Source organism: Lepidochelys olivacea, assembly GCF_965140295.1.
Source record: "Lepidochelys olivacea isolate rLepOli2 genome assembly, chromosome: 2".
Lineage (NCBI taxonomy): Eukaryota > Metazoa > Chordata > Testudines > Cheloniidae > Lepidochelys > Lepidochelys olivacea.
In genome coordinates, this window is record NC_140412.1 from 47,314,581 (window position 1) to 47,331,357 (window position 16,777).

At 41.3% G+C, this 16,777-nt stretch overlaps 1 protein-coding gene across 1 annotated transcript in view; it reads right to left on the reverse strand.

The window, feature by feature from the left end:
• The window catches only part of RIPK2 (receptor interacting serine/threonine kinase 2), a 38,563-nt gene that overhangs the window by 7,272 nt on the left and 14,514 nt on the right, over window positions 1-16,777 (reverse strand). Inside the window, exons 3-6 of the mRNA XM_084619822.1 lie at window positions 15,627-15,782; window positions 10,961-11,118; window positions 3,378-3,427; window positions 3,013-3,174 (exon numbers count right to left, since the gene is read on the reverse strand). Coding sequence (XP_084475948.1) covers window positions 3,013-3,174; window positions 3,378-3,427; window positions 10,961-11,118; window positions 15,627-15,782 — 526 coding nt within the window. The remainder of the gene's footprint in view (window positions 1-3,012; window positions 3,175-3,377; window positions 3,428-10,960; window positions 11,119-15,626; window positions 15,783-16,777) is intronic.

Consider the following 16,777-nt stretch of genomic DNA (forward strand, 5'->3'; position numbering starts at 1 on the left):
CACATATTACAGATAGATTATGAGCAAAATTGCTTCTCAATTTTCTCTTTCAAACTGAAAAGCACTTTCCAGAAACCGAGCAAGATACTTTAAAAATGGTGAGGATGCAGTCAGAGAAAAGGTAACCAATTATCTAGGCATCACTAATTCTCCAAATTTACTATCAATGAGTATGACAGAAATATAAAGAGGAAGTAAAAAAGTAGACATTTCAACACTTACAAGGATCAATCCAAAATGAAGGGAAGTAAAAGTAAACTGGGCAGAAAATTCTGCTTTTACCATAAGACAGCAGAAAAAGCTTTCCCCTTAAATAAAACCACCTGTTTTCTTCCTTTTATTACAAAACAAAGTGAGGTTACTTATTGTTATGAAGGCACATAAGATACATACTACTTTGATTATGTAACCTAGATAAATATAATTATAACATTAATTAAACAACCCTTACAGTTCTAACATTGTGCTAACACTACAAACTACATTTTAGCTGATGCAATTCATTACAAAATAAGAATACCCAAGTAGTATAAAAGCACAGAAACATTTCTCTGCTTTTATAAAAAGCTGTGATATGACGTATTTCTTGTTTTGGGTTAAAACAAGAGACAAGGTAAAAGTTCACAGGCCCCAAACTGGACTCTGTCTAAAACAGACATTTAATTTCAAAACATCCACCAATATTAAAAGACCATTCAAAGACTTGTCTATAATCCAAACAAAGGGTTGTAAATCCCAAATACTAGACTGAGTTACCCATTGAACCATCCACTAGTATGCTGCGTGTGTGTGTTCAGATTAAGGACATAAGTATGCCTCATTTTTCTCTCCTGCCAGCTTCAATGAAGGAACTGAAATTGTCAAAACAGTCTGCTTTCTGAGCTCTTTGGAAAGGAACTTTCTAAACACTTTCCAGCTCAAAAGAACAGAACCAGCAACACTTTTAGAGAAATGAAGCAACTGTGCAACCCAACCACCCTAGAAATTGAAATGTTAAATTTGCTGCAACCCTCAGTTTGAGAGAGAAAGGTTTAGAGTTTCATATTGGGGAAGTTTTAAAAAAGAAAGCACTTTTTTTTTTTTTTAAAGGAAAACTGCAAGTCTAGGCATGTAAACTGTCACAGAGCCTCTAAAACACAATTTTCTACCCCAGCACAATCTTACCGTCTTCATTCTACAACACCAATTGGGAGGGGAGAAGAAAAGCATCAAGGCTTTTAAATTTTGAACAATTAAAGATTGCTACTTTTAAGCTTTTACAAGATAATCTGGCATCTCCCTTGGACATTTAGGATCAGATTTTCCAAAGATGGGAGTTAAAAGTGTGCCCTCAGCTTTCACATTCACAAGATGGACAGTCAGGTGATACAAGTACGCATGTAATTACACAATCTGGCTGTAATCAATGTTAGGAATGGGCTAAAACTAAAAATGTGTGTGGGGGAAGAACTCTATGTTGAACTGAGATGATAATGGATAAAATGGGACCCAGGTATAACTCCCCCCATCCCCCTGACCTTTTTTTTTTTTGTAAGATAGAAGCCTGATAAACAAGGATTTGCAAAATCAAAACCAAACTCCTCCTCGCTTTGTCCCTCTCTAATATATATATATAGATAGATAGATAGATAGATAGATAGATAGATGTTTAATGTCATGTTTGCCTTCTGAATGCAGTGTTCCAGGTTATAGGACTCACTGTAAAAGAGCTAAAAGCATTAAGATAGGATTTCATAGTAAAACCTGACAGCATTATAGGGAGAAGCATAGAAGATATTTATAACTAGAGTGAGTCATCTAGTCAGTTTGATAAACATTTAACATCTGTCAAATGCCACTTTAAGTCTTAAATATACAATTAGTTTCCGATTATCACTGCAATTGGTGGTAGGGACTGATCTAGTAAAGACTACAACATGTTTTTACATTACAGTTTCCTATATTTCTCCACATAATATTCACCTTTTAGGCTCATTTGCACTTAGTCTCAGCTCTCTACCTAATGGTGATTTGGAGGGAAATGTATAAGCAAAATGAGTGAGGGAGGAGGGGGGAAACCCAGAAAGCATTGTTTCCAGTGTTTTAAAAATATAATAAATCTAGCCACAACTTTTTGAACACTGCCGTAGCAATATGCTGGTGGTCTGAAAGTTGGCACTAGTGTCTTGCATGAACTGTAACAAACTGGTTTACATTTAGCAAAAACTAAGACTTTGGGAGTTGTGTACTGAGCCTGCATAATAGACATTTTTAATTCTATGGGTGCACTTAGGGGCAGAACCAGCTGCCAATTCCACAGCCATGAAATCCCACTGGCAGCAGAACTACTGTGCAATGGAGCTGATGAGCTAGATGTGAAGTGGGCTGAACAGGTTTTTGCAACAGCAGCCCCTCATTCTGGAAGGTGGGGCAGTGTTTTCACATGGCTTCCCCCGAACATGGGTGTGTTCCAGGCACACACACATTTGTTTATGAAAGGTTAAAAGTTTATTTGTAAAAGGCTGGTTCAGTTTTGTTCAAGAGGAATTTATAATCCAGGGCTCACTGTTAGTTCAGCAAACAAAACACCTCTGATTGCTTACAAGTTCCACTAGCCTTATTTTATCTGTTTTTCTCTAATTATTTTCCTCTTTAAAACTCCCACCCCTTCAAAAACAAACAGTAAATTAAGTGCAAATAAATATTAAGGTTGTACAATTAATCACAAAAAGACAGGAAATATAAAATTGAAGATTCCAACTACTATATAAACCTGGCAGCATTGTACATGTTCCATTTTTTATTACAGTTTGACTTCTCGCATGAGTAGCTTAACGTTACTGTATATGCTGTTAAATGTAAACTGTAAATTCTATAGGATATTTGACAAGGCTGAGTTAAAGCTGTTTTGGATACAGCTGTTCACATTTCCTTTTTGTGTTTGCAACTAAGCAATCTCAATATTGTATTAACATACAGGTATTTTTGGGGGTATGGTTTTTCACTTAATCTATACAAAGCAAGTAAACTCACTTGAAAAAGAAGGTCTTTCATCTGGATTTTGTGCCCATCCACTTGCCATTAATTTTACTATCAGCACTCGGTGGGGTATGTCTATTGATAAAGTTTCTTCACTAGTGTCTGGTCGCTGTCCTTGTGACACACTATACATAATCTGCAAGGGGTTTATAACTTCTGTCAAAATAGATATCAAGCATTTATTATAAATATATGTACTATAAATAGTTATTGTTTACTATAGGAGGATACATTAAAATCGCAGACAATAATTAGGGATGTTGTAATTATGCCAAAATAATTGTTTTCAGATTACTGTACATAGGCTTTAGCTAAATGTAAATAAGGCTATAAAAGAAAACTAAAGAACACATTCTCACCTTCAAAGGGCTGTTTTCTTGACATCACTTCCCACATAATAATGGCATAGCTATTAAAGTAAAAATGTGCATTACTTTAGAACACTTTATGATTTATGCTGACAATGCACTCAGCATCATACAAAACATTAAAATAAACTTGCACAACACCAACTTAAACGGCTGACTATAGTGATGTGCCCCTTCATACATGTTATGAAAACCAACAACAGGGAAAGTACTGAGTAAAGAACAACGTGCTAGAGCTAACTTTATTTATGGTGGCCATATGTGCCTTTGAAAAACCAAAGAACTGGGGTTCTATGTTAAGGACCTCACTGATTTCACATAAAAAAAATCCGTTTATAAGTCGAGAGTTTTTTTCTAACGGCTAGCCCTTCTCATCCTGGGCTCTCAGTGTTAAGAGGGCTTTCTTTCACAGGCCCGGTCTACACCTCTGAGTAGGTCCACATAAGCCAGCTTACGTCAACCTAACTAAAGAAGCGTCTACACTACAATGTTCCTCCTGCTGATTTAACTCACGCACTAGGCCAACCTAATAACTTCACCTCCAGGAGAGGCATAGTGATTAGGCTGATGTAGTTAGATCGACGCAGTGTCCATGTAGACACTGAGTTGCTTACATCGCTTGTTGCTGTCTTTGGTAGCTGGATCCCCGCCGACCCAGGGCTGACTGTCAGAGTCCTGCTGCCCCAGGGTGGTGGGGCTCACAGCTTGGGGGGTCAGGCCTCGGGGCGGCGGGACTGGGGATCTGGCTTTCATTGCCCCACAGTGCTCCACTTAAGTTGGTGCATGCGCTGCTGGCGAGGATGCACACCAACAGAAGGAGTATAGTGTGGACAGGAAGAGCAGATTTAATTACCACGGTGGCTGTAGGCTGACCTAACATAAGTTGACTTAATTTTGTAGCACAGACATGCCTAAAGTAATATTAGTTCAGCAGGCCACCATCTATCCTTAGTTACATCTGTGCAAAGCCTTTAAACAGACTGTGAAGGGTAAACAAGGGAAAAAATGTGGTCCTGCAATTGGAACTCAGTTAATAATTCTATTAATTATGGGTAAGTCAAAATAGAATCTAGCTCCCTCTCCAGAGCTGTGTTACCGGTGCAGCGCTAACAGGAGTGAAAAGTAATTCAATAAATATTTTTGTCCATAAAGTATGGCTGTTGGGACTCTGAACATAAACAGAGATTGGTTGGGTTAGGTGTCATACATGCCATATTCACTCTGCAGAGAAGAATCTTCAGGAGACCATGTGGAAATAACTCCAAATTTACTAAACCTAATCGTGTTAATATATAAATCAATGGGTCTTTTCCCACTAATCTCAATGGGAGCAGAAATAGGTTCATAACTACAGTTTTAATAAAGGTGGAGCAGAACACTACTTATATGCAGCAACCCTTTGTTGTTGGTCCCCTGAGTAGTGACTTAAGAGAGAGTTCGCTGTCCCGGACATTTGGTACAAAGCAGTGGATTTTAAAGGCAAAAATTCTGCTTTTCAACAAGAGTAACTGAGTCAAACTGGTACAGAAGTCACAAAGACTCATCCCTGACAGGAAGGCCTAAGAGCATTCACAGAGGTGAATGAACTCTGCCAGAGCCTGGGAAACCCCCAACATCACTCTCCCATTCAATCTGAGATATGATATAATTAAACACTATCATCTCTTCTGTGACATTGTAGTCTGCAACTTCTTATTTGTTTTCCTTTGGCTCATGTTCTTCTTTCCCTCACCACACCTTTCTCTTTCCTTCCATTGTATAGCTTGATTTGCTTCTGTTTTCTTCTTTAGTATGCAGCGTTGTAGCTGTGTTGGGCCCAGGATATTAGAAAGATAAGGTGTGTGAGGGAATATCTTTTATTGGACCAACTTCTGTTGGTGAGAGAGACAAGCTTTCGAGCTACACAGAGCTCTTCTTCATGTCTGGAAAAGGTACTCTGAGCATCATAGCTAAATACAAAGTGGAACAGATTGTTTAACTACTACCTACCTATGCTAAACAATCTGTTGTTTGTTTATTTATTTAGCTGTGACGCTCAGAGGACCTTTCTCAGACCCAAAGAAGAGCTCTTTGTAGTTGGAAAACTTGTCTCTCTCACCAGCAGAAGTTGGTCCAATAAAATATTACTTCCTCCACCTTGCCTCTCTTTTTCAATGGATGTTCTCTTCTCCTGTCTTCTTTCTCCCTTCATCTGTCTTCTTCTCTCCTCCTTTGCTTTGGGTTCTCTCCCTTCTTTCCACCCATGTTCTCAATTTCTTCTTCCTTTCTTTCTGGACAATCTCTCCCTCTTTCCTTGTTCCCTCATTCCAAACCTCTTTTTCAGTCCAGTTTCCCTCTAAACTTACTCTTTCTTTCTCTCTCTCTCCTATCTCTCCTAACCAACTTCTTCCGGCTCTTCCCCACTCCTAACCAATACTGCCACATCCTTCTAAAAACCATAGGCATAGATTGGGCCTGCTGCAATATTCACTCCCTCTCCTGCTCCTCCAATGGAGGAGCTCCTGATTTTTCTTTCTTGCCCCACCCAGTCACACCTCTCAAAAGGTGAGAGTCACAGGGACATTCTCTCTCCCTGACCTCTTGCTAGGAATGCCAGGTGCTTCCTCTGCACCTCAAGGGGAAGAGCTAATTATAGAAGTTAGTGCTTTCTCTCTTCCTGGAAGCCCAGGCTTCGGCTTGGCATCTAAGTCTCTGAAACTGGTTCATTTCCTACCACTGCATCCATACACCTATATGTAATAAGAACAGGAGTACTTGTGGCACCTTAGAGACTAACAAATTTATTAGCGCATAAGCTTTTGTGGGCTTCAGCCCACTTCATCGGATGCATAGAATGGAACATATAGTAAGAAGATGTGTGTGTGTGTGTGTGTGTATACACACACACACAGAGGGAAGGTGGAAGTTGGAAGTTTCCATACAAACTGCAAGAGGCTAATTAATTAAGATGAGCTATTATCAGCAGGAGAAAAAAACTTTTGTAGTGATAATCAAGATGGCCCATTCAGACAGTTGACAAGAAGGTGTGAGGATACTTAACATGGGGAAATAGATTCAATATGTGTAATGACCCAGCCATTCCCAGTCTCTGTTCAAACCCAAGGTAATGGTATCTAGTTTGCATATTAATTCAAGCTCTGCAGTTTCTCGCTGGTCTGTTTTTGAAGCTTTTCTGTTGCAAAATTGCCACCCTTATGTCTTTTACTGAGTGGCCAGAGAGGTTGAAGTGTTCTCCTACCGGTTTTTGAATGTTACAATTCTTGATGTCAGATTTGTGTCCATTTATTCTTTTGCGTAGAGACATCGGGCTTTGTTGCAAGGACAGGCTGATGGTGGGATGGAAATTGTTGAAATCATGGTTGAATTCCTCAAGGGCTTCTTTTCCATGGGTCCAGATGATGAAGATGTCATAAATGTAGCGCAAGTAGAGTAGGGGCATTAGGGGATGAGAGCTGAGGAAGCGTTGTTCTAAGTCAGCCATAAAAATGTTGGCATACTGTGAGGCCATGCGGGTACCCATAGCATTTCCATCCTACCATCAACCTCCGCCTGGACCAATCCACACAAGCGGTCCATTTCCTGGACACTACTGTGCTAATAAGCGATGGTCACATAACCACCACCCTATACCAGAAATCTACTGACCACTATACTTACCTACATGCCTCCAGCTTCCATCCAGGACACACTGCACGATCCATTGTCTATAGCCAAGCTCTAAGATACAACTGCATTTGCTCCAATCCCTCAGACAGAGACAAACACCTACAAGATCTCTATCAAGCATTCTTAAAACTACAATACCCACCTGTCATAAATATAAAGGGAAGGGTAAACACCTTTAAAATCCCTCCTGGCCAGAGGAAAAACCTTTTCACCTGTAAAGGGTTAAGAAGCTAGGATAACCTCCCTGGCACCTGACCAAAATGACCAATGAGGAGACAAGATACTTTCAAAGCTGGTGGGGGGTGGGGGGGGTGAAGAAACAAAGGTTCTCTGTGTCTGTGTGATGCTTTTGCTGGGGACAGAACAGAAATGGAATCTTAAAGCTTAGAAAGTAATCTAGCTAGATATGCGTTACATTCTGTTTTGTTTAAATGGCTAAAAAAATAAGCTGTGCTGAATGGAATGTAGATTCCTGTTTTTGTGACTTTTTGTAACTTAAGGTTTTGCCGAGAGGGATTCTCTATGTTTTGAATCTGATTACCCTGTAAGGTATTTACCATCCTGATTTTACAGAGGTGATTCTTTTACTTTTTTTCTTCAATTAAAATTCTTCCTTTAAGAACCTGATTGCTTTTTCATTGTTCTTAAGATCCAAGGGTTTGGGTCTGTGTTCACCTATGCAAATTGGTGAGGATTTTTATTTAGCCTTCTCCAGGAAAGGGGGTGTAGGGTTTGGGGAAAGACATTTCCAAGCGGGTTCTTTCCCAGTTATAGATCTGTTAGACGCTTGGTGGTAGCGGCAATAAAGTCCAAGGAAAAAAGGAAAATAGTTTGTTCCTTGGGGAAATTTTAATCTAAGCTGGTAAAAATAAGCTTAGGGGGTTTTCATGCAGGTCCCCGCATTTGTACCCTAGAGTTCAGAGTGGGGAAGGAACCTTGACACCACCGTCAAAGTGAAAAAACAGATTGACAGAGCCAGAAGAGTACCCAGAAGTCACCTACTACAGGACAGGCCCAACAAAGAAAATAACAGAACGCCACTACCTGTCACCTTCAGTCCCCAACTAAAACCTCTCCAGCGCATCATCAAAGATCTACAACCTATCCTGAAAAATGATCCCTCACTCTCTCAGAGATCTTGCGAGACAGACCAGTCCTTGCTTATAGACAGCTCCACAACCTGAAGCAAATAGTCTCCAGCAACCACACACCACAGAACAAAAACACTAACCCAGGAACCTATCTTTGAAACAAAGCCTAATGCCAACTCTGTCCACATATTTATTCAAATGACACCATCATAGGGCCTCATCACATTAGCCACGCCATCAGGGGCTCGTTCACCTGCACATCTACCAATGTGATATATGCCATCATGTGCCAGCAATGCCCCTCTGCCGTGTACATTGGCCAAACCATCTCTACGCAAAAGAATAAATAGACACAAATCTGACAGCAAGAATTGTAACATTCAAAAACTGGTAGGAGAACACTTCAACCTCTCTGGCCACTCAGTAAAAGATTTAAGAGTGGCAATTTTGCAACAGAAAAGCCCCCAAAACAGACTCCAGCGAGAAACTGCAGAGCTTGAATTAATATGCAAACTAGATACCATTAACTTGGGTTTGAATAGAGACAGAGTGGCTGGGTCATTACACATATTGAATCTATTTCCCTAAGTTAAGTATCCTCAATTTTGTCTACTGTCTTTTTGTCTACTGTCCAAATGGGCCATCTTGATTATCACTACAAAAGTTTTTTTCTCCTGCTGATAATAGCTGATCTTAATTAGTCTCTTACAGTTTGTATGGCAACTTCCACCTTCTCTGTATGTGTGTGTGTATATATATATATCAATCTTTTTCTTTTATGTTCCATTCTATGCATCCGATGAAGTGGGCTGCAGCCCACAAAAGCTTATGCTCAAATAAATTTGTTAGTCTTTAAGGTGACACAAGTACTCCTGTTCTTTTTGCGGATATAGACTAACATGGCTGCTACTCTGACACCTACATGTAGGAGTCCCAAAGTGTCAGAACTCCTAGATATTTTTAAAATATATGAAAATCATGGAATCCATGACTCAAGTAGCAAAAATGCAACCTTAATAGATATTTTTAAAAACTACGCTTGACTGTAATAGGCCTTCTGTCAACTGTTATCCATCCACTTCCTCCACTCAATCCCCTCCTTGATTGTTTAGGCAGGTTTTAAGGTGGTACCCTTCTCTGCTAGCTTGTTCCGTACAGTAACTCCTCACTTAAAGTTGTCCTGGTTAACATTGTTACATTGCTGATCAATTAAAGAACACGCTCGTTTAAAGTCGCACAATGCTCCCTTATAACATTGTTTGGCAACTGCCTGCTTTGTCCACTGCTCACAGAAAAAACAGTCCATTGGAGCTAGCTGGTGGGAGCTTGGACCGGCAGCCCCCCTATCAGCTCCCCGCTCATGTAAGTTCCCTGTGCAGCAGCTGCCCAGCAGGCTATCAGTTGCTGGCAGTTCAGCTGTCCCTCCCCCGCACAGCCATGTGCTGCTCCTGGGACGCTCCTGCTTGCTGTGCAGGGGTGGGGGAAGAGGGGGGCTAATGTCAAGGTGTCCCCCTCCCCTCTGCTCCTGCCTCCCCACTTACTCCATCTCCATAGAGCGGGGAAGGGGGGCGGGGGGGGAGGGACGAACAACCAAGACACAACAGGGCTCAGGAAGGAGAGAGCTTGCTGGCAGCACCTTCTGTCTCAACTTGCTGATCTACTTAAAGAGGCAATGTACTTGAGTCGGTCAGCGTACTTAAAGGAGCAATGCACATCTCTCTCACACACAGGGTGTGTGTCTCTGTCTGCCACGCTGTCTCCCCTCCCTCCATTTGTGTTGCCTTGTAGAGTGTGAGGCTACATTAACAACGTGTTAACCCTTGAGGGCTCAGCTGAGTGCTAGTTCATCATTTCGCAGAAAGGCATTCCCTGGGAAACATCCCACCCTCTTACTTCACCACCTCAACCAAGCTGCACAATCATCATTACTGTGTACAATATTAAATTGTTTATTTAAAACTTATATTGCGTATATACATACATATATAATCTTTTGTCTGGTGAAAATTTTTTTCCTGGAACCTAACCCCCCCATTTACATTAATTCTTATGGGGAAATTGGATTTGCTTAATATCATTTCGCTTAAAGTCACACTTTTCAGGAACATAACTACAATGTTAAGCGAGGAGTTACTGTATCTCTTACACGTAGATAGCAACTTCTGTTGTTTCTTTTATAGGTACTATTACTCTATATGTGCCATTCCTCTATATGTGCCATTCAAGAGCTTACTGGAGTAGCTCTCCCTGGATTTCTATATGATGTATACTCTGTTTTTGCCTGTCCCTATTTGATGTATACTCCTATATTAATTTCTATTTGATGTATACTCTGTTTTTGCCTGTCTTTTCTCCTGACCTTTTCTAAGTTAATGCTTCTTCTCTCACTCCATGTTTGTCTTGCAAATTACATTAATCTCTGGACATTAGCAACAGAGATCTTTCAAGTAGGTGTGTACAGTTTGTTCATCTGGATGCTTGCACTTTGTTTTGCTACCTATTCTCTCTCTCCCCCCATCCATCCTGTTTTCAGCAGGGTAATTCTATTCCCTGCAAGCCTGATTTGTGGGATGTTCACAAAATTAAACAACGTTGGGTTAACTCCAACCAATCCCCTTTGTCTAGTTATCCTGGTTTTCCCCTAATTTCTAGGGCATTATATTTGTCCTAATGTTTGCTAGGGAAAGAGGTTTTCAAAAATTTTACTTTATCCATTTAGTGCCCCAAAATAACGTGTTCTGATTCATTATAATCGAGTTTCTTTGACAATTTTTACTTTTCAGTTTGCAATGCTCACTGTAGGATAACAGGCAGTACCTGTATATATCATGCTTTATACTTGCACGGGTTTTCTGATTGGGATTATAGTCTTCGGGTGGCATGTAGATAATAGTCCCTCCCTCTGGCAGGGATTTGTCACCTCGTGATTGTGATGTGGACACCATGCGCCATTTCGATAAACCAAAATCCGCAATCTGGTAAAGAACAAAAATCTGTCATTCTGAGAAAACAACAGGTCCCATCTATGCACTGATGTTAGTGCAAGTTGTCAAAAATAGAACTGAATGAAGAGTTTGTTTAAAACCCTCCATCCCACTTGAAATGAAAGCAGCTATGGTGTTCTGCTAGCTACAAAAAACATCAACCTTGATTCAGAAAATGTTCCCAAATCAGGGTTCATGTTGTCACGCACATTATTATTATTATTTGAATTAACATAGCACTTAATGGCCCTAGTTATGGACCAGGACCTCACTGTGATAGGTGGTGTACAAAATAAATAGAATAAAAAGATGTTCCCTCCCATTGCTCCCTGTGGGAAACACCCCCATGTAGTCTGAGATTTGGCTGTGGATTCACCCTTGCTAAAAAAACCGCATTTCAGAATATTAGCTTTCATTTCCAAAGACCAAACACTTATGTTTCTAGCCCTTATGGTTGGGAACAAAAATCTTGAAAACATTAATTAAGTGTAAAACGATGCAGCACTATCCAAAAACAACAACTCAGAGACTGATGCAGTTCATATCATCTCAATCAGAGCTCCTTGGACCTTACAATTCCCCAGCTATGGAATCTAGTGTTTTTCCAAGATGCCATAGAATTCATAATTTTGGCTGTGAAATTTGCCATTTTGCTGCAGACAGGCATCCAATATTTTGTTTGCTGTTTCCATGTCTGGCTGGGATGTGTCTGAAATTGCTTCTTACTCTCTGTCCTTCCCTACAAGCTAAGAGTTAATTGGTTTGCAATGCATGCACCTGTGATGGGGTTTCTACCCTCCACACTTTCCCTGAAGGGGTTAATGGAAGCCAGATGGGCCAAATAACCTTTTAGTCTGAGAGGAAAGTGAACCTGTGTGGGAACAGGCAGGGGTTCTAAAGCCAGGGAGCTGATAGCAGGAAGGACTGCAGGGAGGGAGTCTACAGTCACTCCATGGGAGAAGGGAGATGTGTTGGGGGGCTATCGACAAGTGGGACAAGTAGCCCACTATTGTTCCCTGGGAGGAGGGAGAGGGAGTAGAGAGACTGACAAACCCCAGAGAGTGGGGGAATGCCAGGATTGGAAGCAGCTCAGGGAATAAGCAGCAAGGTTGGGGACTGAACAGACCTTGGCTGCATGTTGTAGGGTCCCTAGGCTGGAACCCGGAGTAGAGAGTAGGCCCATGTTCTTCTACCTGACACTGGGAAAGTGGCACTGGCAGGGTACTGAAATGGAAGACTGCCTTGGTCACTATGGGAGTAACAGAGACTTTGAAGGACTATACCCCAGAAGGGGGGAATGCTGAGCGACCTGGTCAGAGGCCGAATCACAGAGAGGACAGCTGCAGCTCTTGAGAGCAAGAACAGCTGCAGAGGAGAAACTGATGGGGTTTAACCACTAGAATGGGCGTTTCAGTGACCAAGGTAATCCCCAGAACCGCTAAGAGGTGGCATCATCCAGCAGTGAGTATAGCAACCTGTCACAGCATCCCACACTGTTCCATGGAACCAGGCAGCAGGGGATCAGGGAGCAAAAGCTGGAATCTAGCTTCCAGAATGGGGGAGAGGGAACCAGAAGTGTAGGCTGGCCAGTTGGGATGCCTAGAATTCCTCACAGTGGCCAATGGGTGGGAATCCAAGGAGATGAAGCGAACTATAAACTCTCCACTTTCCTGGTACACACAAGAGAGGAAAAAAGGGTTCTGAGCAAGGCTGCCTGGACAACATTGCAACAATTAAGATCTATGGATATGAGCCTCCTGGAGAATACATGAAAACAAAAGTCAAAAATAATTATTGACTCATGTTATGTCACTGACTGGGCCATAGTTGTGTGTATTTACGTAGGACAGGTGGAAGTGAAGGAAGAATATTTCATGAGAACAGAATAAAATAAGGTGCTTGTAATGCACTTGATTTCATTGTGTCATGGAGTACATGGCCTGTCTGCAAGTGCTTTCTCCTGACTAGCTTTTGAGGTCATTGGGGGAGGAGGGACTGCTTTTAAAACCAATCTGCATACTGCACTTGTGTGTGTTTGGTCTCATTGTAATTCAACCCTTTAGAAATCTTACTCATTTAGCAGATTTCTGATGCAATCAGACACACTGTATGACTGCATATTTTACATATATTCACTGCTTCCTTTTTTATAATACACAGCAGATGTATCCAATATTGCTCCTTCCATTTTTTGCCAGTTATCAAAATCTTCATTTCACTCCACCCAAAGGCAGCTCAAATAATTAGAGAGCTAGTTAATAAGCAATGAGCAATTAACCCCCATGTAAAGCATCTGTAAAAAATTAATCTTAAAGCATTAACCATCCAAATTTAATGCAAAGCATCTCCCTCAACTACTGTAATACTAAATATTCCATAACCTCCATTTCAAATTTTAAAACTGTTGATGAAAGGAAACAAAACTTTATCAAACTGTTTTTATTTCTATTCAAATTCTAAAAGTGACTAACAGTTTTCTTAACAAATGGATTCTTCATCACCAATACTTCCTCTTCTTTGCCTCTGAATTAAAGGTCCATAATAAACCATTAAAGTTAAGATGGCTGAGAAACAATTTCACGTGTGTTTTGTTCTATTTTAAGGTGAATATAAAGCCTAACAGGCAACCAAGGCTTTGATAATTCCCTCATCAATTCTCCTTCAGGAATTATCTGCCAGGTAGGTTTCTTGCCTTCCCATACTATCCAAACCCAGAGCGTGCATATTTGAAGAGATGTTCTAAGGCTACATTAAGTATTGCTGAGTGAAGAATGACAATTTGGATGCAAGACAGTACATCATATATTACACTGTTGTTGGGAATGGGAAACCCACCAGGGCCTACTTGAGTTCCTCTGATTTCAGAGCTTGAGTAGTTTTTAGAAGGAGTTTCTACTCTGAAAGGACCACATTAAGGGTTATCCTCAAGGACTTTCATAAGAAAGTTTTGCCACTTCTGAATATTAGCCACTGCTTTTATTTCTTGCACTGCCTAATTACTTCTCTAATTCCTCTCTATTTTGTTACCATGAACTAACATTATGCTTATCTTAACACTATCTTATCATAGTACCTCTAACCCCCCTTCTCTGTAACTAAACCTGTGAAATCACAACTACTTTTATGTTAATTTTGCTGAGAATTTGGTTTTCTTCCCTAGGTATAATGCCTTCAGATATCCACAGGTTCATCTCAGTTGAATTTCTTATCTACTAACTTTGATTTATTTCATCTGTATGGCATACTGCATAGGTCAACATTATGAAAAGCCAGTATGCTGCTAAAGGCCAGGAATCTGCAATTGGATTGGTGCAAGTCAATCCCTGTTTCTGTGTGGAACCTCACTGAAGAAGATGGGGCTCTGCCTGCAAAGACACAACTGCAGAACAGAAGTATAAGTTTGTCCCTTCCTATCCCCACTCCTTGTCTGAAATATTAAACACACTTCAGTTCTGCAATGTGTAAGGGGACTCTTGTCCCCTTACTAGAACTCAGTGGGAGTGTTTTGGTTGGCTAGCTCCCAGTACTAAAGGTAAGGGGAAGGGTCGATGGGAAATCAGGACCCTGAGACTGACAGTCCCCAGGAACAATGGGGAGAGGCCAGTGCTCCAGGTCAGCCTGATCGACAGGGCGGGCAGGCTAATCAGGGAGTCAGGAAGCCAGGGGATCCCATCCTTTGTGTGAGCTGGAATTGCCTGGGTCAGACAGAGTGGAGCTGGAACAGTCTGGAGCAAGATACAGCGAGTAGCTGCAGAGAGCGAGCGGGACCCTGGGCAGCGGGCCCAGCGCAGGGAGACGCCCCCAGCCAAGACGCCTTACAGGACAGACTTGGAGGGGGATCGTAACCCTGACGGGCCGGGGGCAACGCTAGGAAGAAGGGTCCTGCCACCTAAAGCCTGAGCTGCGGCCACCGCCAAAACAAGTGTCCGACCCGCAGCATTCCTGTAGCACAGCCAGGCCTCACAAGGAGGCCTGGGACTTGTGAGGAACAGACTGAACTTCCCTTACATTCCAGAGATGCTGGTTGTGTGTCCCCATCCCACAGAGTGGGGTGATGTGTTTTCCTTTAACCTTTCCCATTTTTTCCTTATTTTTTTAAATTGATTGCTGTTTAATACATTGTATTTGCTTTGAACTGTATGTAATGATCTATGGGTTAGGGAAGCATCCAGTGCAGAGAGAGCACCCCGGAGTGGGGACACCCAGCTCCTGCCCTAAGTGACCACAACAAGGTTGGGGGTTGAGCCCCCCAGGAATCCTAGGCCCAGCCTTGTTGGGGTTACGAGGACTCTGCCAGACAGGAGAGTGGAGGGGAGCCCTTGAGGTCAGGCAGACCTCCAGGTAAAGGAAGTGGGAGTGAGGACTCAGATCCTTTCGCTAGCCCAGTTCACCAGGATAGTGTATAAGCTAGGAAAGTTCCCCACAATGGTGAAACCATTCCCCTGCTTACATGTGCTCGCTGAAGAGGAATATAGGGACTAAAATAACCAGGACCTTACCTTAACATGAAACTCGCTATCCAGTAAAATATTTTGGGTCTTCAAATCATGGTGCAGCAATGGAGGACTCATGTTGTGCAGATAATTCACTCCCAAAGCAATTTCATACAAAACCCGGAATCGCAGTGACCACGCAATGTCAGGATACACATTTTTCTACCAAAGAAAAAAGAAAACCAGAAAAAAATCACAATATCATCATCCATTTAAATATTCTAACAAAAATCTATGAGTTAGAGGAGACATAGTTTGAGAAGAGGTTTTTTTACATCTTGTATTCACAAATTTAAAAAGTGACAAATCATTGTGATTGGTGTTAATTTATGTATTTGTTTTAACATTACGAACTGTTTAATCACTCATTACTATGCTCCTGTTCTTTAGCAATTATACTCTATCAATTCATGATCATTATATAGGCTGTTACTAATACACATACTTTATGACCTTGTGATGATAAAGTTCTAGATAAGATTTAGTTATTATCATCAACAGACTCAGAGTGCTTTACAAAAGCGGGCAAGTATCTTCTTAACCCTGTCTATTCCATTGCAGAACACAGGGTCTTCACCACTACCTTTCATCTTTGCTGGTCTTCTCCTGCAGTCTTAGTTTTCAATTCTGCTTATATTATGTAGTTCAGTGTTATCGTTGGTCTACCTTATTGCCTGCCTCTTGCCCTAGGGGTTCCAATCCAATTCCTGTCTTACGTCATTTAGTTTTCTAACTCTATATACTACTAGCTATCTCCACTTTCGTTCCAGAATTTCTTGTCCTAGTGGCTTCTGTTTTATCCTTCTCCAGAATTCTTTATTTGTGACTCTTTTTCCCCCAGCCATCACATACTGAGGATTATTCTGTCAGCTGTTTATTAAAACTTGGAGTTTAGATAGTGAAGTCTTGAGTCTCCAAGTTTCAGCACAATATAGTAAGACCAACTTTAGAACAGTGTTAAATATTCAAAGTTTTTAGTTTGGAAGCAAGATTTCTGTTTCTCCAGATTGGCTTTAGAGTTTCAAAGGCATGTCTGGCTTTTGGTACTCTGATTTTAATGTTTTCATCTGCTCTACTTTGTTGTGTCACAGATCAGGGCATTTCCCTGTTCCCTCTCAGTGGTCCAGCCAGGGTACCCACTGTCAGGCTTGCAGCTC